Source organism: Ischnura elegans, chromosome 2 (assembly GCF_921293095.1).
Source record: "Ischnura elegans chromosome 2, ioIscEleg1.1, whole genome shotgun sequence".
Classification (NCBI taxonomy): Eukaryota; Metazoa; Arthropoda; class Insecta; order Odonata; family Coenagrionidae; genus Ischnura; species Ischnura elegans.
The window spans coordinates 122,162,526-122,188,681 of NC_060247.1; the positions used below are offsets into that span (position 1 = coordinate 122,162,526).

The 26,156-nt window shown below is 36.6% G+C and overlaps 3 protein-coding genes across 4 annotated transcripts in view; 1 reads left to right on the plus strand and 2 right to left on the minus strand.

The window, feature by feature from the left end:
- The window catches only part of LOC124154542 (tyrosine-protein kinase Shark), a 30,972-nt gene extending 26,272 nt beyond the window's left edge, over positions 1–4,700 (plus strand). For both annotated transcript variants that reach the window (XM_046528343.1, XM_046528344.1), the window contains exon 17: positions 1–4,700. In XM_046528343.1, the coding sequence (XP_046384299.1) occupies positions 1–213 (213 nt within the window). In that variant the 3' untranslated portion in view covers positions 214–4,700.
- The window catches only part of LOC124154545 (magnesium-dependent phosphatase 1-like), a 25,832-nt gene continuing 4,160 nt past the window's right edge, over positions 4,485–26,156 (minus strand). The window contains exon 4 of the mRNA XM_046528349.1: positions 4,485–5,429. Within this exon, the coding sequence (XP_046384305.1) occupies positions 5,240–5,429 (190 nt within the window). The 3' untranslated portion in view covers positions 4,485–5,239. The remainder of the gene's footprint in view (positions 5,430–26,156) is intronic.
- Positions 12,177–15,816, minus strand: LOC124154544 (cysteine-rich with EGF-like domain protein 2). Its single transcript, XM_046528348.1, has one exon. It carries the CDS (start codon positions 14,765–14,767, stop codon positions 13,604–13,606), a length of 1,164 nt encoding a protein of 387 aa, XP_046384304.1. The 5' UTR covers positions 14,768–15,816; the 3' UTR covers positions 12,177–13,603.

The following is a 26,156-nucleotide window of genomic DNA, read 5'->3' on the forward strand; positions in this document are numbered from 1 at the left end:
GTTATTCAGCTGGTGGAGAAAGGAGAGCGTCTCCCGAAGCCAGCTAGGTGTCCAGAAGTTGTGTGGGAGTTGATCACTAAGTGTTGGGCATACAAAGCTGCAGAGAGACCCACCTTTTCCTCATTGTCGGATGCATTTTCATCTGTGGCCGAATACGTAAATGTACAGGAATTGGTTGGGGGTGTGATTGAAAACAGGATTGAAAGGGTTTGATGAGCCAGCTGATTGCCTCAGAGTCATTTGAAATGTACCTAAATCGTTGTACCTGTGCAGATGTGCCATTCTTGTTGCATATTTCATCCCTGTATGATGGAATAGAACTCAGTGGAACTTTGCTGGAAAGTCAGCGTATAAGAGTATCCTTACAACCTATGTTTTTAGTTTAGTGCCTTATGAAAAATTAATTCAAATACATATTGCTGAAATTAAGCAAGGCACAGGTACACTGTCAATGCTCAATCAATGGCAATGCCATGCAAGAAGAAAGCTGAAATGCTTAAGTCCCAGCTCTCGTCTCACTATTACTTTTCCAACTGTTGTAATTGATGAATGCCCTGTGAATACACATTTGCTAGTATCAATCATTTATTTGCTAAAGTGCATTTGACATCACAGAAATTCTATTCATATTTATATTTTGATGCTGGTGATGACTCAGCTGTACAATTTATTGAAGACCCTACTGTATGTGCAATCTTTCAAATTTTTATGAGTCCTCATGGACTCGAATTTAGTGTCATGTTTTATGGCAGGATATCTTTTAGAGAAATGTTTTCTCTTCGGTGCCTCAGGGACTACAGTTCACTCAGTTCCTTGTTTTGCTATTAAATGTGATGCATAGTGATCTTAGATGAGTGAAAAAGATTTTAATCAGTTTCCAAGTTCATATCATGTTGAATTATTTAGGAAAATCAAATTAAACCTGTTTGAAAATAACAGAATCTCCCTACTAATACTCTTTTATGTTTAATAGAGTTAAAAGAACTAGCTCATTTTACAAAGAATTTGACAAGTGTGTTAAATGGCATTTAGTTTCCTGTTCTTACTTTTCCTTTTGCCTTGGTAGTGAAAGAGTTGATAACATTGAAGCATACGTTGGAGTAAAATTGTTAAAGCCAATTTTTATAAATTTTCCCCAAGTTTGATTTCATATCCTAGACTGTGCTAAAGGCTTTCAAAGTTTGTTAAAGTGAGTCTGAATGCATGTAGCTAGTTCTAGCTTTTCAAATATTATATGAAAAAAAACCTTCCATGGTTATACAATGGAGCAATTGTTGCTCTTGTGGTTCCTTTTTTAGTAACTTAACGCTGAAGTAAAAAAACCTCTCACAATTAAGCTCATTTATATGCTCATTGAAACCCACTATAGCTGGCTGCTATTTAGTGCTTTTTATCTACCTTGACAACTCAAGCCTGAAGAATCACATGATCATTTTTTTCCATTCCCAAAGTGATAACTGCAGCAATAGCTTTTCAGGGACCAAAAAAGGTTGCTCAACTCATCATTTTGTAAATCACACAGTCATTTGTGCCGTCCCTTTTTCCATCGTTTCTTTCGTCACTTTCCTTATTTACAACTGTCATTCCATTAAATCCAAACGTAACGTTACAATCACTGTTAGCGGCAGTTTGTTCTAATTAGCTGAAAGGCAGTGCCAACGATGGAAAAGAGGATGTCCTGAGTGATGAATAAAGGGATTGGACTTCTTATCCCTTCTTTCATTACTCCCAATTGAGTGAATTGCGGTCATTTTTCAGCCATCATTGGAGTAATCGCTGGAAAGGGACGGTAAAAGGATCGTGTGATTCAGGCATTAGCAAACAAAGATGCTAAATTCATGCAACTCTCTATTTTAAAACATACTCCCCTCACCAGCGAAATACATATTTTGTACTTGCCTTCTATTTCTATGTAGATTTTTGGAACTGCTGAATACTCACTGTATACATTTTATTCCTCTTCTGGGAATAAAATTACTTGATGTTGGCTATAGTAAGCACTCCATTGTAAATGTATTAACTTATTTTAATTCTTGACTTAATGAGCAAATGTAATGGCGAAATTAGATTCCATAACTGCCACATCAGGGTAAAAATCCTGTCTCGGATACTGAAGATACATACAGCTTTGTAAGACCATCTGTGAAGATTAAACTGCCCTTCACTGAAGTCCTGTTTACAATTTTCCAGTTAGAGCATGCTTCGTGTATACTAGGTACTTGTTTTTTGTGAATGGAATTTGATTGTGTCCTTACATTTTAAGTTCTATTTAATGTATGTTAAAGTGATAAAAAATTTATTAAGCCTGTTGGTATTTCATAATGGTTTATTCATGTGAATTTGTTTATGATAATCTTCATGATGCCATCAAGTATTTATATTTTAAGCAACTTGTTGATTTTTTACAATTTTAAGGAATGTATTGGCTAAATGCCTCTTTCAATGAAAAATTTATTGCCTCTTAAGTCAAAGTATTCTAGTTAAAATTAAATGGCTTATTAAAACTATCCTACATATGATCTCCAGAGGATGATATTTGGTTATCCCATGCATGATTCCGTATTCCCCACTATCTCAGTGCTCATATGAGAAGTACATATTGTGGCCTTTACTTATAGTGCTTATTTCATAGACTACTCCTGTTTTTATAGTTAGGGTTTATGTTTCATCATAGACTAAAGCAGCAGTGCCCCACGTTGAAATTTTTTAGGGCTCATGAAACAATTTTTGGGGGTATCTGGTGATCTTAGGATAGCTCACAGAAGCCAAAGATCAGGTATAGATAAGAGCTGCAAAAATCCACAAGTTCAATGTTTAGGGAGTTACATACATTGATAAAAGTACCCAGTAGAATTAAATATTAAAAATGGGTAAGATTGGCACCCCTTACAAATAGTAGCTCAATTAAAAAACACTCGAGTTTTGGGAGGGGAAGATAAGTCATGTGCTTTTGAAAGGGATAAAGTTGTACGATTATCATTCACTTTGGGTGCTTTCAATGCGGAATTGGGATTGCTATGTTTTGATGGCTATGTATGTATAGTAATTACCAAACTACCACATCAAATGGAATGAAGTGGCTATAACAATAGACTCTCGTTAATGCAAACAACCTTATCACGAAGTTCTTGTTTTCACCAAGCAAATTGTTGGTCCAGACGAAAAGGCTAATCCAATCTATTGTAAAAGAAACGTTATTATGAAATTTTCGTCATTGCAAAATTACAATCCTCAATCCCAGTCCCGGTGGTTACAGAAAGAACTGATTATGAAGTTGAACGGATAAGAAAAGGCATTCAGGTGACCCACTCGTTTCTGGTCAAAAGTGGCCCTACCGTAATTCCACTTCTTGCGAACATTCAAAGAATTCAAGTGCGCCCAAAATTTCTAATTTGGCACCTTTGGAGTTGGCTGATGCGATGTGGTTTGGTGCAGAGGAACACGCACTTTGGGTGCAGTCTGAACAAAGTATTAATTAATATGTTTTAAAGTCAGGAACTGTTCAGTGTTTCACCCTCACAGCTCCAGCTGCATCGCACAACCTTGATCAGTTCATAGGAATCGTGAGTTAGTGCAAAATTGTTATGCGGTGTTGCATTCTGCAGGATAATCACACTTTTCGATGCTTTGCATAGGTTTATCAACTTCCACATCAACACATCTTGATCTTATGTCATGGGCTTTACTGTATTCAGGAAAATATTAACCCTCGATTGGGTCATGCAGCAGACAAAGAGTTTGTGTTTCACTCAGGAATATTGCTGACACTGGTTGGTCATGAAAATGGGAAGAAGACAAGAGACTGAAGTGAATTCCGAGGGCAAGAGCTACGCAGTCGAAGATTGTTTTCCCTAGGATCACTTTTGAAGCAGATGACTTCAAACAAAATGAGAATATTTTAAGATGCATATTATTTTGTATAAAATATACTTCCTTGATTCAAATAACTTTAAGAATGCAATTTATGCGTATTTTCAAGTAAATGATAAGATGCTAATGTCAAATCAGATCCATCTTTATTAAATTTCATTTCTAAAAGAAAGGTTATTTCGAACTCCTGGTTTTTCAGTCCTGTGAACTTCGTAATAACGAGAGTCTACTGTTATCCATTTTGTCACTGAAGATTTTGTTTTCCTCAAGTTTTATGCTGGTGAATTCTTCTCAGAATATGTTCATCTGGTCCATTTCCCTGAGTGCTTTTGAGTCCTGACTCACCTATTGTCGTCATGGGTCTGTAGACCTTAGACCCTTTAAGTCAATGCAGATCATTAGTTTTGACTTTGAACAAATAGCCACTGAAAACCATCAAAAAATCACCCTGAACATGTGCAAGTTCTCATCAGGAATTCCATAGAAGTGGGTGGAACACTACAAGGGTGTGCCAGTATTACAATTATATTTTACGCAGAGATCAATTGTTATCTTTGTAACTATGATATCAAAGTTTTTGGAAGGTACTTTAGAAAAAAATATGTACATCGAAGTGAGTTATTGCAATAAAGTTTTATTTCCTTAAAGCTGTGACCATTATGAAGTGCAATTAGTTATCAATTTCCACACAATATGTATGTAAAACATGTTATTATTCTCAATCTATGAGCAGAATATTAATCCTTGCCTCTATCAACTTTGCTGAGCAAGGCATGTGTACATGAGAGCAATTTTTATGAAGTAAAAGCAATAAAAATAATTTACCTTTATATAAATACATTTCCAAGTTCATTTTTTCATTTTCTTAATTTTTAATCAACAGCAGGAAATATGTGCAATAAAAACATCTCAATACACCATAATACAGTGAACCCCCTTTATTTTTCCCCAGGAAATAGAACTCCAAAATGCCAAGGCCTGCAAGAACTATCATTAGGGTAGCACAGGTATCTACTATAGATAATGCAGGAATTTTATTTGTGACCTGCGCAGCAGATCACTATGCAAGAAACCACACTATAAGAGCATTTACTACACTATAAAGTGGTTCCACTGTATTTGGTCACAATAACATGTAATAATTTTTGATAATAAATACTATCTTTAGAATGCTGCAAATCACATAATCTTCTTGTTAAGGCTAGTCAATATTTTTATCTCTTGGACATTGTTAGCATAAATAACATAATTTGTTAAAGCCATTTATCTTACATTTTTAACATCAAGATTGTTAAAATTAAATTATTTTCTTCTTTTAAAGTGAAAGCACATTATTATTGTTTAAAATGGATAAGGAAATTTGAAGTACCTATTGCTTAGTTTCAGCAGATTCAGCATTCTTACTAAATTCCTTAAGGCCATTCTCAACAACACTTTCTGTAGTTCCATCTTGAACAAAGATGCATGTCACACCCAGTGTAGAAACATCCCTTATGTTTCTCATTTCGTCATCAAAAAACAGCATTTGATTGTACTCGACGCCACTCTTGCTATGCAGCCTGAACAAGTAAATGTCAGGAAAATTAGTTAGTTAATGTTAACATCACACTGCGGTAATCTACATATGAAGATAGAATAAATAATTTATCTAATTTAAATACAAATTATTTACACTATAGATCTCACTCAACTGTTACAACAGGGCATTTACACCATACATTTAGCTAATAAATTTACGGCAGCATGGAAGGTGATTCAGGAAAGCAGTTACATGGTAGCCATTGCTTAATTAAGCTAATAAGGGAATATAGCACAACTGTTACAATGTACTCATGCCCTAACACATGGATGTTATGTTATGTGCACTTCTAATAGACCTGCCTTCGAGCAATTTGACAGGACTCCATTCAACTGTGACACACCACCTCATATTACAGCACAAGCAAACAGTCGGCACACGTCGAAATCACAGCAATACTATTACATGTAACCGATCAAGCACATTACTGGTGAGCAAAAATATGCTGTCAAAAAAGAAAGAAATCAAACAAATTCCACAAGCAGAAAACTTATTCTCACAACACAGTTACATCACCAAACATCATTCAGTGAATTTTGAACAAGGATGTGTTGAGCGAATAAATTCCTCTGAAATTGGAAAAATGCATTTGATCACTTCATTGATGATGGAATATATCACCACACCGGATACACTTCAGTCACTATGCTAACATCGACCATTTGGAAGCATTGATCCAGATAGAACATTCTACCTGTAACTAGAGCATATAGAATCTATAAAGGATTTCACCACCTATTACTAACAAAGCTTTGAATGTAAAGAAAATTGCTAGCCAGGGGTGGTTCAATGGGATTACTCACTGAAGATCTTTACAGGATGAAAAAATGTATCAAGTAATTATTATTCACCATAATGGACTCGATCCAATATGAATTTCAACATATTAATTCCACCATTTAATCAGTCAGTAAGTCCTATCCATTTCGGAATTTTTATGAAATAAAACTTGTGATTTTCTCTAAATATGTATACATACATACTATTGTATTTCATTCATTTCCATTTCTCCACTAATAATACTCAAATGCATATCCAGAGTAGAGAGAGATGTCAGGTTAGCTTATATATGCAGGTAGTTTTGAGAAAAGCCAAAGACATTAAAGGCAAAGCAATGTTGGGAACCACCTTGAAGTCAAAATTATCCAATTCCTGAGTTAATACACAATCAGCTACCTTGCCAAACAATGTCCTAACTCTAAAAAGCTAAAAACTTTTGAAAACAGAACAATCATTCCAGTGACAAGAGAAGGCCACTTGGACCATTTGAAATATGTTATCAACTGCCACGGGACTTCTTTTATTCAGGGGTGGGGAAGGTAATGGTCACTTATAATTATGAGAGGAAATGTTGAAACTCAGTCTAGCACATAAGCAAGAAAGAATATATTATGAGGCCCAGCTGCATCAAAATTTTGTTCATAAAATTGGCTGGAGGGAATGGTAAAATTTCACTATTCCCCTGAAAAAGCAACCAGCAGGGGTAATGGAATGTCAGGGCAGCCTAATCAAATGTTCAGACCAGAAAATAGTTTATTGTAATAATCATTTGCAATTCATTATCACTTTTCATTCATCTTTAAAACCAATTCCTTGAGCCACATACACACATACTCCATTGCATTAAAAACCATATTTAGATAAAATTGTCTCCAAAATTCAAGAAAGAAGGTGGCAGATTAATTCTATGCTATGATTTTCTGGAAGCCTGAAAATACAACCAGGCTTCAAATAGAAACAGGAAAACAAATTGATTGAAAGAAGAAATTAAAATGAGTACAGCCATCATTCAACATTTAATCCCTCTTGATTTATCGAAGTTGTGTCATGGAATTTAATTTGAAATGTGGAGTCATGGTTCAAGAACTAAAACAAGCGGTTCTCAAAAATAAAATCTAATTGAATTCATAAGAACATTTGTTTGCTGCTTCATTGCCAAACCTATGAGAACAATTGAGCAGTCCCATCCCTTCATCAACATTGTTTCCTAGCTGTCACGACTGATATTTTTGCCTGGGACAACCTCTGAGTTATAATGCACCTAATACTAAAAAAATCCTACACAAAGATAGGTGATAAGTGGCTTTACGTCAACACCTCTGATGGTCAACCATCACCTTTTACACATATGTAAACTGGTATTATGTAAAACAATACTCACATAGTTGAAAGACAGTTACTCAGAAAAGTGCTCCTCGCGTTGAAATGTAACTTTAAACTGATCTCCGAGGTATTTTTTGAATCAAATTGTAAGCATTTACATCTATATAAACACTTGATTAATGATAGGCTAACAAGTACTGCTGCTCGATAGAATTTGCGGCAAGACATGATGTAGTTAACCAATTAAAATGATCATTTCTCCATTCTTTTGTTCATCCCTTACTTTATGAGTAATCAGAGAATAATTAAAATTTACAACCCTTCGAATGAGGGGTTTTAGGAAAGTTACTAACATCAACAGCTACTCCCAATCAATGACTTGGCCATTGCTCAGCTTTCCTCTACCCTTGCTTTCCAATTTAACAATTGGGAATAAGTAAATGAAATTATTCATTGACAATATAAGCTTTTTGATTCCTGGGTTGGTGGCTAAATTAAGGGACCATTTCTGAGACCTTTTTTCACAAAAATCTCAGTTCAATATTTTTGCACAAAACTGCCAACTGAGGGTCAGTTGTCTTGACATTAGTAATTAAAATTGCTAAATCCTTCGCAATACAAATGTACTCCTTGCCTAATCTTTCCAGGGCAAGCTAAAAATATTCAGCTATCTACAGCTTTGACATAATATTGACGATGGGTGGACTTGTAGCATAATGGTCTGGAGCTGACCTATTGAAGAGAAGGTTGGAAAATTCCCCCTTCCCTCAGAAGCCCAAGTCTTGGTCTGGCCTCAGTCTTGCGAAAACCTGTTCATTCATAGTGCGCTACCTCAAACAAGGGTTGTCAATTAAGTAGTACCATTTACAGATTATAAAGTACTCTTAGCCGATATTTCTTGTGGAACATACCTTAATATTTTCTTATGCAAGTACCACATAAATTAGGCTAAATCACTCCTAGGAACCATATTATAAATACCCTACGATGGAATTTCTGCTCCCAGTGGTTATAGCATGCAACTGACCCCTTTCCAGCAATAGTCCATGTTCCCAGTGATTTCTTCATATTGGGGACAACTGGAGTATCTTCTAACCAAATATAGGCTTAAGACTAGATGATCCAATACATCCCTACAGATAACAACCAAAATGCAGCCGATAGAACAGCAGCTGATCGCCAGAAGTTGCTGTGCCAGAACAGCAAGGGATAGGAGTGAGTGGTCATCTTTCTTGGTTCCCTAGGCCCTATGAAGAAGAAGGTAGTCCTACCTCACATTACCCATCTCTCATGAGGTACTGGAACCACAAGATAAATGCAATTTTATCTAGTTTCTCCTCTTTCCCTTACCTCACCCCTCAATCAATTATTACAATAACCTAACCTGCAGATTCTCAAACCTACTCCCCTCCAAAAATTATATCAAGCACACACCTCAAGAGAATTCATAGAATAACTTATCACTCCAGTCTTTAGCCATTTCTATTTTGTATCCTTGAATATAAAACTTCTGCACAATGACAATGATTGCCATGCAAATATTCCCCGAGAGAAGAAATCAAACCATGGACCTTTCGCTTTCCAGGCCACTGTACAGACCACAATGTTATCCTGGTTCTTAGGTTCCCAATAAGCAATTATTGTGAATTTTACCACCGTTCGTGCAGGCTAAAAATAATCCACACTTCAGAATTCTGGATGATAACCGTAAACACCATCATGCTGTGAAAAATCTTGAGATAAAATTCTACATAATGTTTAATACACCATCCCCTTATATTGCTTCAATTATTACTAGCTTAGATAATTTTACATTGTTTTTAATCTCAAATACAAGAAGTAAGTTTGCCAGACCCTCGTGCTCGGCCCTCCTTTCCAGAAAAAAATCCCAGAACCTTGACTTGAATCACTAGCAGTCACCTTCATGTTTTAAACATATTCAATTGCATCAAAAATGAATTACCTACCATGAGAAACATGAAGTTAACGACTGATATGTAGGTTATATTGGATAAGCGTAATCATTAATATGAAAAGTAACAACCCTCTGAAAAAGCAATAGGATAATGGTAGTAAAAAGGCCACCAAATAACTCTCTTTCACAAAAAATGTTATATTTCAAATCAAGACCAACGAAAAACAAAACAAACAACATACATAGCAATTTACCTGAGAGACCAATGCAATGCATGGCAAAGCTGGAAATATTGCCTTCACAATGAATTCTTCAAGTGACAACAAGGAGCCTGGTAACTCAGAAAACATAAAATCATAGATAGTGTTCACTATGTGATACCAGATGCCCAAATTGCCAAACAAACACACATCACACGCATATTTTTATCACACATTCCAATCACGGCCTTAGCATTTAACAATTTTAAACGCAGAAGAATTCTCAGGACTAATAGATGCAAACTTACTGGACAAATTCTATATCATGAGAAACAACAAGCATTATTTTTGCAGGAGTGAATGATATCTGGAGATATGATAATATTATCGATCAAAATTCAAATAATTTATCTCATAAATTTAAGAATACTGACACTTGTTGTCATCATTCTCACATTTCCCTGTGACCTTCAGATGGAAGTAAGAGTATCTCTCATCTCAGAAAAAGCAAATTCCATAGGAACCATGTGATATTGTCAAAATGGTGACAACAAATTCCTATAAATAAAATAATTTATCAATAATTTTAGCACTTAAAGGGGAATTTAAAGCCTATTGTACTAAGATCTCTGACAAAATAGAATGATTAGCACATCCTACGAAGCAAACTATCAGAACTTTGACTAGCAAATTAGAATTCAACAATGAATCTAAATTGTGTAAGCGAATATTGCTATACCATGGAAATTTATAATACTCGGGGAATATTATCACCCTGGAATAACTGAATTCAATAACACATTATTCAAACAAAGTGTATCACACCTTGATAATGTTACGTTGTTACAAAACCATGGTCAGTCATAATAAATCACCGTGTGGAAAAAGCAAAGTTTTTATTCCTCCAACTCCTACAATAAAGGATTTCCACCTAATTACGCCCACTACCATTACTAATGGACTGGAAAATTTGGCCAGGCCATAACTAGCAACTGGGAGCATTGAAGCCCTTATTAGATGAGGTAGCCAGGCGCCGTCGCCAGCGACAGTAGCTGGCAATGCACTGGCTACCAAATCTAGTAGCCAGTTCAGTAAACATGATTTTTTCGTATTGATAAAAATATTTGGCGTGGAATCTGACTGAGTAGCGATGTGAGACTGGCGACTAAGAGTAATAAGCTCCATATGCTACAACACAGCATTACCAGTATGGGTCGCCAGTGGCGACAGGGCTCGGGTTGCCAGTCAGTAGCCAAAGTGTGGCTACGTCGCTGGCTACCCTCGCGTCATAACATACATAAGAATCAATGACCCATGACAAGCTGATTAGGCAGTTTCGTTGCTGGCAATGTCGCCTGGCTACCTCGTCTAATAAGGGCCTAATATCTAGATAGTGGACATTAGTTGGGTTGACATGGAATGACCTAATATGGAGAGCAGAACTTAGTGTTCTTCCAATTTTCTCTGATTCAACTCAATTACCTTGAATAAGCAATAATCATTCTGACTTGCTGAAAGATCCAGTGGCTAGTTCAAACCAATTTGAATCCATCATCCTTAACATCAGCAATTTGTCTAATTGTCAATAGTTATCCCCTACTTTTCGACACAATTCATTCTTGCACAACATTGGTTTTGAAACATCACACCATTAGAATTATTCAAGCCATATTCAAATGCTGCATAACAAGAGGATGCAATGAGATGAAATTATGTTGTACGTAAATAAATGGTGTGGAGAAGTTAGTGCCCAAGGTATTCATGACATAAGACTTATTACACCATAAGTTCATGACACCACAGTGAATTTCATAAAATCAGCAGAACATTGTTCGCAAAGTTCATATTAGGCATGGGTGGACTTAAAGGATGCATCACTCATGATCCATCAGTCATATTTCATCAAGACATTTTACTTATTTATAACTAACCCAACCACCCTCAAGTTTAGGGTGCATACATAGACCTTTGCCTCTATCTTGAAAATAAAAAAATTATGCCTCAGAGAAAATATCGAGGCTATATTTTCAGGTTTGACATACCCTGAAAATAGCAAGCTGATGGTAAAGTTTTAAACAAGTAATACAAGAGGAAAATGAGTAGACCAGGAGAAGCAATGCACCCTTTTATTGCAGTGGAGGGACTGAATTTAATAATGAAGGATAGAACACAAAAAAGTACATCACTAGATGGCTCTTAAATGCAAGTATTTCATTTAACAGTCTAATAAAAGAAGTTTAAGGGTTTTGCTAACAAGTTTCATTCTTTCTAATATCAAAGTAAATCTTCCTCCATAATAATTGAAGGCACTGCATAACCCCCAAAGGCACCCCATAGACATTTATCCCCATCCTTTTATCCCCATATCATAAAATGGCAAATTTATTTCCACTACGAAAGACACCAAATTATACTAAGAACTCCAAACTAAAATTGAAACTACTCACTAACTACTTAAATTGATACAGGTTCTAAATTTGCCTAATAAAAAATAACAACCACAACAATATGAGAAGGTAACATTTTATTAGTTATCTACGAACGACTCCAAATAATGATTTGATTAAAGATTCACAAACTCACAAGATTTGAGGCGTTCATCTTGTATAAACCATCCCCTTAGGTGCGGTAAAAATAACATACGCACGAAATGACGTGGTAGGAAATTGAAACATGTTATCATTCAAAACAAACTGTAAATGGCATTTTATGATCAGTGACGATAACAAGGGAAAACTTTGCATTCTTTGAGTTCAATCTAACACATACTTAATAAAGAGACAAAGTCAAATACCACGATTATGTTAAACAAGCTCATTAAAACCTGATGATCACAACTTTCTGTAGTTCAATTAAATGCCAATGGAATCACACTTGGTATTGGCATTGGGACCAAGAAGTAAATATGCATATGAGGTATGGACATTTATGGTGAGGTTAAATGCATTTCTCATGGAAGCATTAACACTTCTGCGTGAAAATCAAAGGACAATGAGCGTCTCAAAGTCTTCATTAATTATCTAAATTTGGCACATGTAAACCGTAAGGATTTAAGGTGTTGTAATGTCTAGTTTCTTTTATTTAATTTTCAATTTGTAAATGTTTTCTGTAAATTTTTGACACTTAAAAATTGCTTATTTTCAGTTGGATTGCTGAATGTTTGTTGATGTTTGGAAAAGGAGCCAGGGGATAAGGGGAGGAATTGTTGAGGGGAAAGGAGAGAATAGGGAGGAAGCAACAAGAGTTGAGAGGGAATTAGCATGGAAAATGTTAAATGTATTGTAAAAATTAAGTGAATTGAAAAAATAAAAGGGACTAATTCAACAGTGTTATGTAATCCACGTAGAAGGATTATGAGATCATAAATTTGATATTTTTATCTTGACAATTATTTCCTGTGTCCAGCATGAAACAGTACCTACTTAACAATGACTGGATCGTTTCCATGAGCAATTCTACAGAATAAAAACTTCATTGTACACAGAAGAGCTAATATTAATTAGCCAATTTGAAACTATGCAAGAGATGTAAACAAATCCAATGTCAGTCATCTGTGATAGTCCTTTGACTGCGTTATGGACTACATTTTCAACACTAAATGACAAAAATAAGAACTTAATGCTCCAAAGAAAGCTTAAGCAACTGCATTGGAGTTCGACGACATTGCCTTGTCAACAACTATACTATAAAAATGAACAAAGATATTTTTCCAGACTGCGAGGGAACTGTGAGAAATTAGTACTCGTTTAACGTGCCTACCAAGGACTTGACCTTAACACTAAACAGGGCCACCTCCTTAATTCGCATTAACTGAACACTTAAGCGATAAACAATAGCGCTATAACTTATAAACTATTATCACTTGGCTTCACATATCGCTTTGGTAAAAATTCTAATACAATAATTTGTGCACAGAAATCGGGTGTAAACTGGCAATTACGAAGAGCCAAATAAACTTTTCAAATCTAGCCCATCCATCACATTATCCGAACTTGAACCTAACATGTATTCTGATACAGATATGTAAACTGCAACACACAAGCCGATCAAACTTGCCACTATGATATTCTTAGAAAATATAATGCAGGTAGTGATACACAGACCCAAATAAGTGAAGTAACGAGTCAAATTGGGATAAATTTTGGAGTACCATTCCACTTTGTCGACGCACAAATTACCACTTTTAGTGTAACCATTGGCACATTTAGTACACATGTCAGGTCCATCGCCATCACATCCATCACAAGCTCTATCACACTGCAAGCAAGAATATGAGCCGTCATTGTTAACACAGAACTCATTTTGAGTACAAACAGGTCTAGCTAACAGGCATTCGTTTATATCCACACATCCTCGATCGGGGTCCATAATCCAGCCTTCCTTGCACGAATCACATCCCTTAGGCCCGGCTTTGCTACAGTCCCCCTTACAAGAAACGTGACAAGCGGAGCAGAGAAGCTTATCGTCGTCTCTGTAAGCTTCATAGTAATTAGAATCGCATTCTCCGCAGTAGTCACCCGCATACCCTGGTGAACAGTGGCATTTCCCATCTCCTTTCCTAGTTCCAGATCCCTTGCAACTACCACTCCTATTACAAACACGATTGGGATAGCCTGGACATGGCTTGCATTCCGGTCCATAGTGATCTATCGGACAGCATACCTTGAGCATTTCTATGCAGAGCCATTTATATATATCAGGGTTATCCTTTTTGTGCTCAAACCACCACTTCTCAATAAGTTCTTCATTAGTAGATGCTAGTGAATGACACTGATTCTCCCCTTTGCCGACCCCGGAACATAACTTCTCCTGAATTTCCACCAAACGAATTTCACTGTCTAAATAGCTACCGAGCCTCTCCTCTTCCCAGGCAGAATCGCCGCCTTCGTATTTCCCCCTCTCAGTAGCTTTCATTCCTTTCTTGAATGATTCGACGAGTACCTTACATGCTTGGCATGGAGGTAAAGTCAAACTTTTCAGCTGTTCGACTTGAGTTGCATCCTTCGGAGAGACATTGGGACTGTCGGCGGCGAGAGTCAATTGCCACAGCGGGTTAATGTTAAAAAATACGAGCAGCCAAACAATAAATGTTGTTGCCATGGAGAAAAGCCACGGCGATGAACGACTCGTCGCACAACCGGTAACTTCTAGAACAAAGTTTCCACAAAATCCAGCGTTCAAAAGAGAACGCTGCGCTACAATCAGTAAGTAGAACCTTAATATACTCAAATTAAGCTTTCTCGTCAATTTCTAACAGCCAAATGTGATTGAAGCTTCCACAATTGCTGCAGTCACAAATAATTCGCTGAAGTAAAAACCATACGAAAACTAGCGCCACCTCTTGATAAACACAAACATCAAGTTGCGTTGCCAGGTTGCTTGCATCACCGGCGCCACCTCATCGAATTCCGACTAGTAACGAGGAGACGGGGGTGACAGCAAAAGAAAACGGGACGGAGAGACGATTATTGATAATTTGAAATATCACACTCTGCACAGGGAAACTTCACCACATTGTACCAAGAAAAATAAATTTCCCAATTTTTTTTCGCATAACAATGAAATATGTATGCTCATCAAATGAAGAATCCTAACCACATATATCCTAAAGGCATAATCAAAATCGCGATTGATATCCGTCAGTTGAGTCTGTGTTTCCACCAAAACCGTACCTAAAAATTTGTATGCATAAATTGTTACATTTTTCTGGCAGCACAAAATATTTCCCAACGATTATCTACCCCTATGAAAAGATAAGAACAAGCCAATCAACATGAAATTAATTTTTTTAATCCATAAAAATTTCTTTTACTTACTCATTTATATGAGTCATTCATCATCATCACTGGGCCTTGAAGAGAAACCAATGTGCCAAGACATAGCTTGATAATGTGTAACCACTTCAATAATTTCATTCAATTACAAAATAGAGGAGAAATGATCACAATCAATAATATTATAACATAATCCGCTGTTGATTTGACAAAAAAATTAACTGCTTTCAGCTCCCCTAAGCAGTATGTGTTTTTACCTTTCACCAACAGTTGAGACTAATTGTAAGAGAAAATACTATCTGTGTGTTTTACAAGTAAATAAGGCATTTTCACATTGATACCTTTGAATATGAAAGCCCTTCGCTCGTGTTCTAACAATTCACTGCTTTACACGACCCAATTTTGATTGCACCTTCACATGTACGTCAGATTGCGCAATTCCGTGTACCGTGTAAAACGGCCTTTAGAGCCTTTTAGAACAAAGAGGACAAAGAGCTATCTACTGCAACTGTCACAGATGATTGCTTGTTGATAAATTGTACCTGAATAAATGTTGTAAATTGATAAGTACCTGAATCTGGCTATTTTGTAAGAATTGACAAAAATATTTCTTTCCAAACGAAAAATAAAACCATTAAGTCCCCCTTTATCTTGAGGGCCAAAAGGGTGTGCCTATATTGCCCTAATGATAGTTATGGCCTTGATTACAGGACATATTTCTCAGTATAAAATTCTTCAGTCCAATTAACTTGCGGGAAAAAGGACTCTACTCCTTCTCAATTACATTTAATCCTTGATAATCTGTACTGATGGCTTTAAAGCAAGGCGTGAATAATAAAAAAAACAGGGATAATTGAGAATATAACGTACGTGGTTGAAATATAGACACTTCATTACTTAATATGGAAAATATGTAAGATGCGTACATATGCACATACATATTTAGATACATTTCATTAAGATACATGGAAATTTTTTCATTTCAATGTTGTTGTCTTCAAAATTTTAACTGCAGAGAGGAGAAAATAGCCTGGATAATTCGTAAAACGAATAAATGGGAGATGGATAATGTCAGACAATTGATTTTAAGTATACTGGGAGTAGCCACAGTGATAACTTTACGGGAGTCACCCACAATGCACTAATTGTGCGAAAAATCCACAGAGAAAAAAATCATTCACCTTGACCAGGATTTGAACTCGGGTACCCCGATTTCCAGTGGAGTGCTTTAGCCAGTTAAGCTACCGAGGCGTCATCCTTCCCTGTGGATATTTGTGGCCACAACTGGACAAGGTGGTGTGGACTGATTAGCTGAGTGTCCACAAATATCCAAAGGGGAGAATGACACCTCGTTAGCTCAACTGGCTAAAGCACTCGACTGGGGTATCAGGATTCGAATCCCAGTCCAGGCGAATGATTACTTCTCTGTGGATTTTTTGCTCATACAAGTGAGGTAGCAAATTAATCCCGAATTCTGTCTGCTCAACTCACAAGGCAGTGTGTACCTGAAGGTGCTGCATGGAACTAATTCTCCTTACTCCTTATCTATGGTCAATGATGCATACCCATCAGTGTGGAGAAAAAAAACATGAGCAAATTCCTGTACTGTAAAAAGCCTAATCATAACCCCATCATCATACTAACAGGGAAATCATTTAAAAACTAATTAATAATCAAAATATTTTAAACAAGAGCTAGAGAACCTCTCACTAACATTTAACAACAAAAATCAGCCCAATAGCTCATTTCAGACATTAGATCAAAATTGCAACCGTCATTGCTGCTTGTGCTTTTAACTTTCCTTCTGACAGCCAAATACATAAAAAAATACACTCGCACTCAGTGTCACATTCACAACATCCATGCCTAGATTCATATATTTTAACCATTAGCCAAGAGGTTAGCTGGCAGGCTATGATAGCAACCAGTCTAAACCACTGTAGCTTTAGTGCTGTAACACATTGTGAGAGCTACTACCATTTTTACTTATTGCAATACTTCTGAGAACTACCCCTAACACTATAGAAACAACCACCGGTGCAAAAAATGCTGTCAAACATGATAACATCTATCCAAATAGCAGTAATGAATACTCAGTAACTAAGTATATAAAGACATTACTTCAAAAGAGAGAACCTATTTCTACAAAATCAGACAGGGTACCCAATAATAAATGCATTTTTAATCCTATTGATGAACAAAAGAATAATAGATAATTCTAATGAGTTAAATTTACTATGGTTTCGACCAGCAATAATCCACATGATGAAGTAGTGGGTGAATCCTTCTCTGGTCCAACATGGACATTACTCAAACAATCTCTGGTTTTCTGGAAGCATGGCAACCCTGGTTAAGCAGCGCCAAGGAGTACATTAAATGAATCATATCTAAAGAAAAGAAAAAAACTCAAAATTTAATGCTAATATGTAATGCTAGGTCAAGCGTGATAATGTGGAAGTTACTTCACATTCTACCTAAAAATAAACACTTTTATATTCCACTTTCTTCTAAATTACATACAATTACCCATGCTAAGCTATTCACTAACTAGTTTTGCATGCTAAGCACCATCATCAGGTGTAATGGAAGTTGGAGGGAGTAGCTTATAAAGAATTGGAAGGTTTGGGAACAAAGGTGAGGAGGTAACAATACTAACTTTACTACACCTGAGTCCCCTTCTTACAGCCCATATAAGCTACAGCAATCTCCTGATTTATGAACATCATGCTTCCTTTCACTGTCATTTTAAATTAAGTTCATAAATCAGCAGCTTGTCCCACGCATGCAGTGTCAAAATCATGGAGTGCACTTCAAAACAAATTTACTCTATTTAATGTGCATGAAAATGGGGGAAACAAATGTTTAAAATTGAACAATTTAACTTCAGCAATAACTTACTCATTTGTTGAGAGTGGGATAAATTCCCACGCATAGTGGAGGATTTTGGCAGAGTTACTGCAAAGATGATTGCGGGTTAGCAGTAGTTCATTTACCATCTGCTCATCATCACCACTGAGATGGGTAGCCGTACGGCCTGGGAGTGAAATGTTCTAGCTAGCAGTGGATAAAACAGCCTCAACGGTTGTCAATATAATTATAATGGAAGAATGTGCAGAATTTTCAAATGTTATGGCAGACAGCTGCAATAAACTGGATAGCTGACGGTAACTCAAACTTCAATCATCACACATCTGAAGAAAGAAACTGAACTTGAGGCGTCAACACTAACGACAAATGAAACTGCCAGGAGTGTAAAGCAGGTGTTGGTGAAATGGGTGTACTGGTCTTTAAATCCAACTTCCATTACATCAGAGAAGCTGTTTAGTGTGCAAAACCACTGGTGTTATAGGCATAGAAGTGGAATATTGTGTTTTTTTCTAGGCTTAAAATTCGATTCATTAGGAAGAGCAATTGGTAATATTTATTTCACTTTCGAAAATGAAGCAGTATTTCACAGTAAAACAACTCAGGTGTTTCACACTAATCTTGCAAATTTTAACTAAATAAGAAGAAAAAATAAAAGGAGTAAGGCATAATGCATAAACGACTTCAATGTAGCTTTTGTCATGGCAGCCACAAAAATTTCCTCGATAAGTCTGAAATTGATTTCAGGAAACCAATTCTATTTTTGGTAAGCTTGTAAAATGGCCAATCATAAAAATACAAGATAAAATTTTAAAGTTTGCAAAAATTCGAGGCCAAAAAAAGAAGGAGCAAGAAAAGGCAAAAAGATGAGTTACAAAAATACAATATTGAAAGCTGGAAAAAATTATTTTTCAAGTGACTAAAACTTAGTGAAAACACACCAGGAAACCTGGATATGAAGGGAAAAAATGGATGGCGAAACCTTCAATTAAAATACTGAGTAAGAACTCCCAAATAACATCCAACACTCTGTTATCAGTCCCATGTATCTGAGAGAGAAAAATACATATTTGGTAAAGGAATGTTTTAAACAGAAATACTAATGGAAATTTTTAAGACAAAACCCATCATTTCACTTATTATGTAATTCAGTTACCACACATATATTAACAAGTGTAAATAAACATAGCATCCAGGTTGGCTCAAGAATATGAAGAAAAAATAACACTGGCTATACTAGAAGTTTCAATCATATGCTTATTCATAATTTTATAGAAAGGTGGCAGGGTCACTGAAAATGCAAGTGTTGAAATGTATTCTTTTCTCATGGTGTGTTTTTTTTTGCAACCTAGGTTCTGCAATTTAGAACATGGAAAAATTGATGGCATAGTTCATTACATTTATACTCTTAAAAATGTATATTTATTACCATATTTCAATATGTATCATTATAACACTATTATGCAATATTAGCATACTTATAAATGTTTGGCTAATGAAACAGTACTTGAATGAAAATGGAACTAAAAAAATGAAAATTGGCAAAATGCAGATTTTTAGAAATTGCAAGAACATTTATATCCACAACTCAGGTATAAACTAACAAAGAAATTATCACTAAGATAACTTAATATGTACCAATCTATTACCTCAGAAGACTCAAAATTTCATCTTAACTCATGAAGTTGAAGAATTTTCTCCCTACTCAACTGGATATTTCTGTTCTTGACATTTTTCAAAACATAAGTTTTGATTTGAGTAAAGATATTAACATTTTAGCAAGCAACAAGTAGCATACTTACAATTGTTTTTTTTTAATTACACCCAGGAAACCACAGACAAGCTTGGCACTCCTTGCAACTTTTAACTAGGGCACCCATGATGAAAATCCAAGGGGAGCATCCATTAAATTCGTGAGGTGATTTTTGCGATTTTTCGACCCCCCCTACCCACCTCAAAGAGATATCGTGAGATTTGGCTCCGCCTCCTCCCACCCTCTCTCCAATCTCATGAGAGATAATGCAAAACACATATTTTCAGCGTAAATACGTTAATCTATGCTTCATTTCGTTGAATTTTTCAAAGAAACAAATTCGTTTAATTCTGTTTATTTAAAATTAGTTAAGAGTAGTATTTGATGTTACTAAGATAGTAATTCTACATAGTTTCTCATGGAAAATAAAAACATGTAAAACTTAGCAGGACCCCCTCTCCCTCCTACGTGAGAATGGGAGAGAATCGACTTGACCCTTTCCCCTCTTTAACACCCCACATGAAAATGGATGGCCCTTAACAGCTTACAACTTGTACGCCACACACTATTGGAAACTGAATTATATTCACAAATCAAATCCCATTAATTGCTCTGAATATAATAATTTTATAATAATAATAATAATTTATTCTTCCATGCATACATATTTTTTACAGACTATTACATCCATTCAAGGAAGTAAGGTAGCTCATAAGGCAATAAGCCTGTGTTTGGGCTAACTTCAATTTTCATAAATTGCGGAAATGATAACACATACAACCAAAATACACAATAACTTGAGAAAAAAAAAACATGTGCGTAATAATATAATAACAGAGCTGACCTTAAGATGAGATACAACTTATAATGTACAACACATAACTCTACCAACACAATACTCTACCTATAACTTGCCACACCTCCCAACCCTGAAAAACCTGACTGCCATATCTATCTATGCGTTAAATTTAATTTTGCCACTCATTTATGCAGTTTGGAAACAATGTGCATGCTCCACAAACTGCTAAAGCTCCAGAATCTACTTCTTGCATGAAACTTAACCATCAAAATTTTGATATTGAAGTCAGGTAAAACAATGAACTAATATGGTTTTGAAACTTCGCTTTCAAAATTACAGCACACCTCAATATAGGTGAAATCAGCAAGCTTTTGGGTTTGATGATATGATAGTTATTTTAGAACACTTCATAAAAGAATAAAAGTCAAAGTATCTCAGATGAATCTCCCTGAAGATGATGGCCAAGTAAGATGCATTAAATTTGACTTTTTGAAGGCTTTGCCTGCTTTCTTTATCAAAGACATTCTCCTAACATTGATAATGACAACATGGCTAATCATCGCAACGTCAGATTTGAAATTTCTTACCTGGTAGTCATCCTAAGAAGAATTCATACATTCTATTTACCAGGAAGGGACCATACGCCACAAAAATATCTATTTTAACAACCAAATATTTTCATGAACCAGAAAGTAGTTAATGGTTTGGATAAATCTAAAGGCCTGTTTTTAGAAGAAATTAAGCAATAAATTATCTGTAGGGAGCACTTAGAATGAGATTCCAGTGCCCATGAAAAAATGGAGGCATTCCTTTTTTAAAAAATGATTCAGGGACTCTTGAAAATAGAAAACTGGCTTTGGGTTTGGTCGGTTTTGAACTGAATGGGAAAATTGGCAAGGAACTTAAGAATTCGCACTGCCATAGACGTTTTTTCCTCACAAATCCCGTCCATAATTTCTTTCTTACCATGATACGCGGCAAAAAAGTCTCATAATGAAAAATATGTAGATGTAATATGGAATTGAGAAGTAAATTCTTGAGAAGATAATGATGCGACTAAGAAGGAATATTAACTAGGTGTGTAGCCCCTATTTCAAAGCAACTTGGAAGATTCGTAGATTATAGTGAGATAATCATGCATGTAAAATTTTACGTGACCTCGTGACCCACGAGTCGATATACTTGCGATCAAAATTTGAAGAAGAAAACGCAACCCGCTAAACACGGAGACGTCACGATCAGAGCCCACGTGCGACAACACAGCCGCATGGACAGTCGCTCCCGGTCACTCCTGCGGCGTTTGTTGGTGCCATTGGCGTCGTCAGCATCAACACTTTGGGGGGGGGGGTCAAATGGGGGGTCCCCCCCGGGACAGGACAGGGACTCGGGGGTCCTCCCCCGGAAAATTGGGGGGGACGCGATCGATAAGAAACTTAAGTTTTCCCTCTTGGAAATGAAGCGATATCCTCTTTTACTTCATGATAATAAGCTGGGTGATTTCCTATTTTACCTGCCGTCACAATTATCGCATAGATCGTAAGCTCGACAACAATCGACCCAAGCGGCGGATTCTTTATTCGAGCGTCGACTATGTACGTATCTTATTTTTCTCGTGACGCAATGGACTGTCGTAGACACATCTCGAAGAGCGGTATGAATAGATCTATTCTCGAGATGGGCAAGGTAGATAGACTCGAGTGTGGCCACACGTCCTGTTTACGGGGCTACTGCATTTAAAAAATAACGTAATGAGGCTGATATGGAGAAAATTTATAGATCCACTTCTCTTTACCGAAACGACAGAGGACGTATTTCATCATTTCCGGTAATCTTGCATTCGATTGCTTTGAATTGTTAAATATGATTTCATTTTCAATGCAAAAGGGAATTATATCCCTGCAATAGATTTTACACACTTTAATTTAAGTGCTTAGCTTACACGAGTTAACTATTCTTTCCAAAGTACATGTTCATCTTTTTTATTGAAATATTGTGAAAAATCGATTGAAAATGACCTGTATTTGACCGCGATAATTGATCGCTAATATCTCGACTCGTGGCGGGTCACGAGAGCACGCATGATTTCACAGAATTAATTATCGCGCTGTAATCTACGAACCTGCCGAGTTCCATGGAAATCAGTGTGCACCACTTCGTTTATGTTCGTTGCATCAAAAACTCGTATCAATTTCAATAGCGTCAATACAGCAGTTTGCTGGAATAGTTCTGCAGAAGAATGGTAGATGGAGTTCAGTCCACGATATTTCATTATATACTCCAAAGCTGTGAAGCCAATTTGTTCGGTAATTGCTAATTTATTTAGGCCAGTTGATAGAAAAAAATAGCACTCCATCTATCATTCTTATGCAGAAATATAAAGGCCGTTTTACGCGGGGCACATTATTGCGCTATCTGACGTACGTACGAAGGCGCAATCAAATTTGCGTCGAGTAAGGCGGTGAATTGCTAGAACTGTACCCTCCTTTAATGCTATCATACTATAATTACTATAGTATTAAAGGAGGCCACGCAAGAACACATGCGAGAATGCGTGGATGCGGGGCGGCAACAGACGACGAAATTTCGAGGATGAATACTTGATTGCGAGTACCGTGCATAGCGGTAACGCATTCGTCTACGCAATAATTATTGCACGCAAGATTGAGAAATGAATGCAAGTGATAACCGGCGCAATGACGTGCCCCGTTTAAAACGGCCTTAACAGTAACCTGCGGCACTAACGTTTAGAAATCGAGTTGAGATGTTCTTCAGTCGCATCGATTTTTTCAGAGAGTATACTTCTCAATACCACAGGGGTGGATCCAGGATTTCCTTCTGGGGGAGAGCACAACCAAGGCCATATTCAGGATTTTGATCTGAAGGGGGGGGGGGGGGGCACAAGGATATCTCGTAATACGAAACGAATGCAATGATAATGGGACCGTGTTAAAAATCTTGCATATTTTTGAGGGTCTAAGGGGGGGGGGGGGAGGGCACGTGCCCGTGCCCCCCCCCTGGATCCGCCTATGTAATACCACACAGTGTCCAAGTTACTTATCATTCCGAGGTTTCTTCTTCCATGATTCACGGTTAGATAAAACATGGTAGAAAAGCGCATGAAAAATAAACTAAATAAGACATTGACCTTTGTGAAGTTTCACACTGATTTTCCACTTAATTCAAAACCGACCAAACCCCAAGATAATGTTTTCATTAATTTCACCTGGTTCCGCGACCTTAAAAATTTATGGTAATGAGGATCAATAAAATGTAGACTAGAGTTCTTAAATATTAATCATTACAAGACCAAAAATTATCTGAAAGATGCATGGATATCAGTGCTTATTTAGAATAACATAAAAACAAATTAGTCACCACACAAAACACTGGTGCCTTGGACATACAATAGAAAGCCCTGCAATCAAATGGATATGGAATACAGAGCTTGGTTCTTGCACCATTTAACGCACAGGCTCATCACAGGCATGTAGCCAGGGGGTGGGCTTTGCCCCACCTATCCCCCTTCAGAATTTTTCCCGTTATGGCGATTATCTGGGATACATTCACAGAAAAAAACCACCAGTCCTGAGGCATCAGTCCTCAGAGAGACATTTTTCAATTAGGTTGAATTTCATGACTATAAGCATGATGAATTAAACACCTACCATTATGGAAAAAAATAAATAGCTGATTTAATGAAATGCAAGGTAATCCAATGTGTACAAATTGACAGCAAATTATCAGTGTAGGCGACCTGTGTTAACCAACCTAAGCTCCCCCACCCAAAACAAATTTCTGGATACATGCCTGGTCCATCCTAATACTACACAGCTCCAATAACTAAAAGGATTTGGCGAGATAATGGTGAAGTTTTTCCCTTATATTACAGATAATACAAGCAGAAACAACTTCAAAACTCACAAGAAAATATGAAAGAGGATTCTTCATTTCAAACACTAGCACTCATGTTCAACTTCAGCATGAATATCCATCAACTTGATGATTTAAAAACCAAAGATAACTTTATGGTGAAATAAATATTTGTGTATTATAACACCCAAGTACGCCACTAGGCCAATTCTTTCACAATCAGTGATAGGCTTGTCAGTGATGGCTTGAGACCTTTCAAGGGAGATTGATGAACTCCTCATGTGCTGAGCGTTCATTATCCCTTCTTTCAAATCTATCAGGTTTATCAAATAATATCAGATTACTAATAATAATTGGTAATTTATGCTCTTCTAGCAATCTATAGCAGTCACAAATGCAGATTACAATAAATATTTATCATGTAGGCATTAGACATAGAAAGATAATGTTATCTCCCACACCTGCTTGAAATTGCCAGTTGAATAGAAGGATATATCCTGACTATGATAATGATCGCCCTGCCTATGAGGAATGATAGAGATCACCAAAAAAATATTGCAGACAGGAGTTCTTTGAACATGGGAAGTGTTCTAAAAAGCACATAACCTATATAGAGTGAGTTAGCCATGGCAACAGACTATGATCTTTAAAGCTGCACACCATTCTGCCCAGCCTTCCCGTCTCTTGCCAAACTAAAAAGTGATGCAGCGAAGTGAGTCTCTTTAGCGACCAAGACGACTCCATGGTTGCCGACATGGTTGACTGATGTGTCAGCATTCCATGAGAGCACTGCACTACCAGTTTCTAAGTAACAGTTTGCACATTCTACATTTAAAATAAACAGTAAATTCTCAAAGTAGATAAATTTGAAAATTGGAATTCTCATATTTCCTCTGAAAACATGAGTGAGGGTGCACTTCACTTGACAAGCCACCACTGGAACTTGTGAACATGGTATTTTGCTAAACACGGGAAACAATCAAGCAAAATGAAAACAGACCGAATAGCTCCAAATCAACCCACCCATCTTCGAGCCACCTGACTAAATTACAATCATTAAATCACATACTCTTTTTTCAAAATAGGATTTAATTCATTTCTGAAGCACAAGGTCACACAGCCCAACACCAAATTAAAACTAAATTATTCACCTGGTAAAAGGGAAGTATGTAATCTAACTATATGTCGATACACCGAATGAATACATTGCATTCTTAATGCAATATTTCAATGAAAATTGATTTATGAACACTAACTAGCAGTGGTGCAGCGAGGGGGGGTTTTAGGGAATAAACCCCCCCCCCCCCCCCCAGAGCTCCGGAGAAATTTTTAAGTTAAACCCATTTTACTTAATTGGATTGATATTACTTATGGAATAGTGTACGGATTAATAAAATATCCCTCAGAAAGCCACAAAGCTCACCATTT

What these genes read in the sequence shown, in the direction of transcription:
- LOC124154544 (XM_046528348.1), bottom strand. Translation starts at nt 14,767, where the DNA reads ATGGCAACAACATTTATTGTTTGGCTGCTCGTATTTTTTAACATTAAC.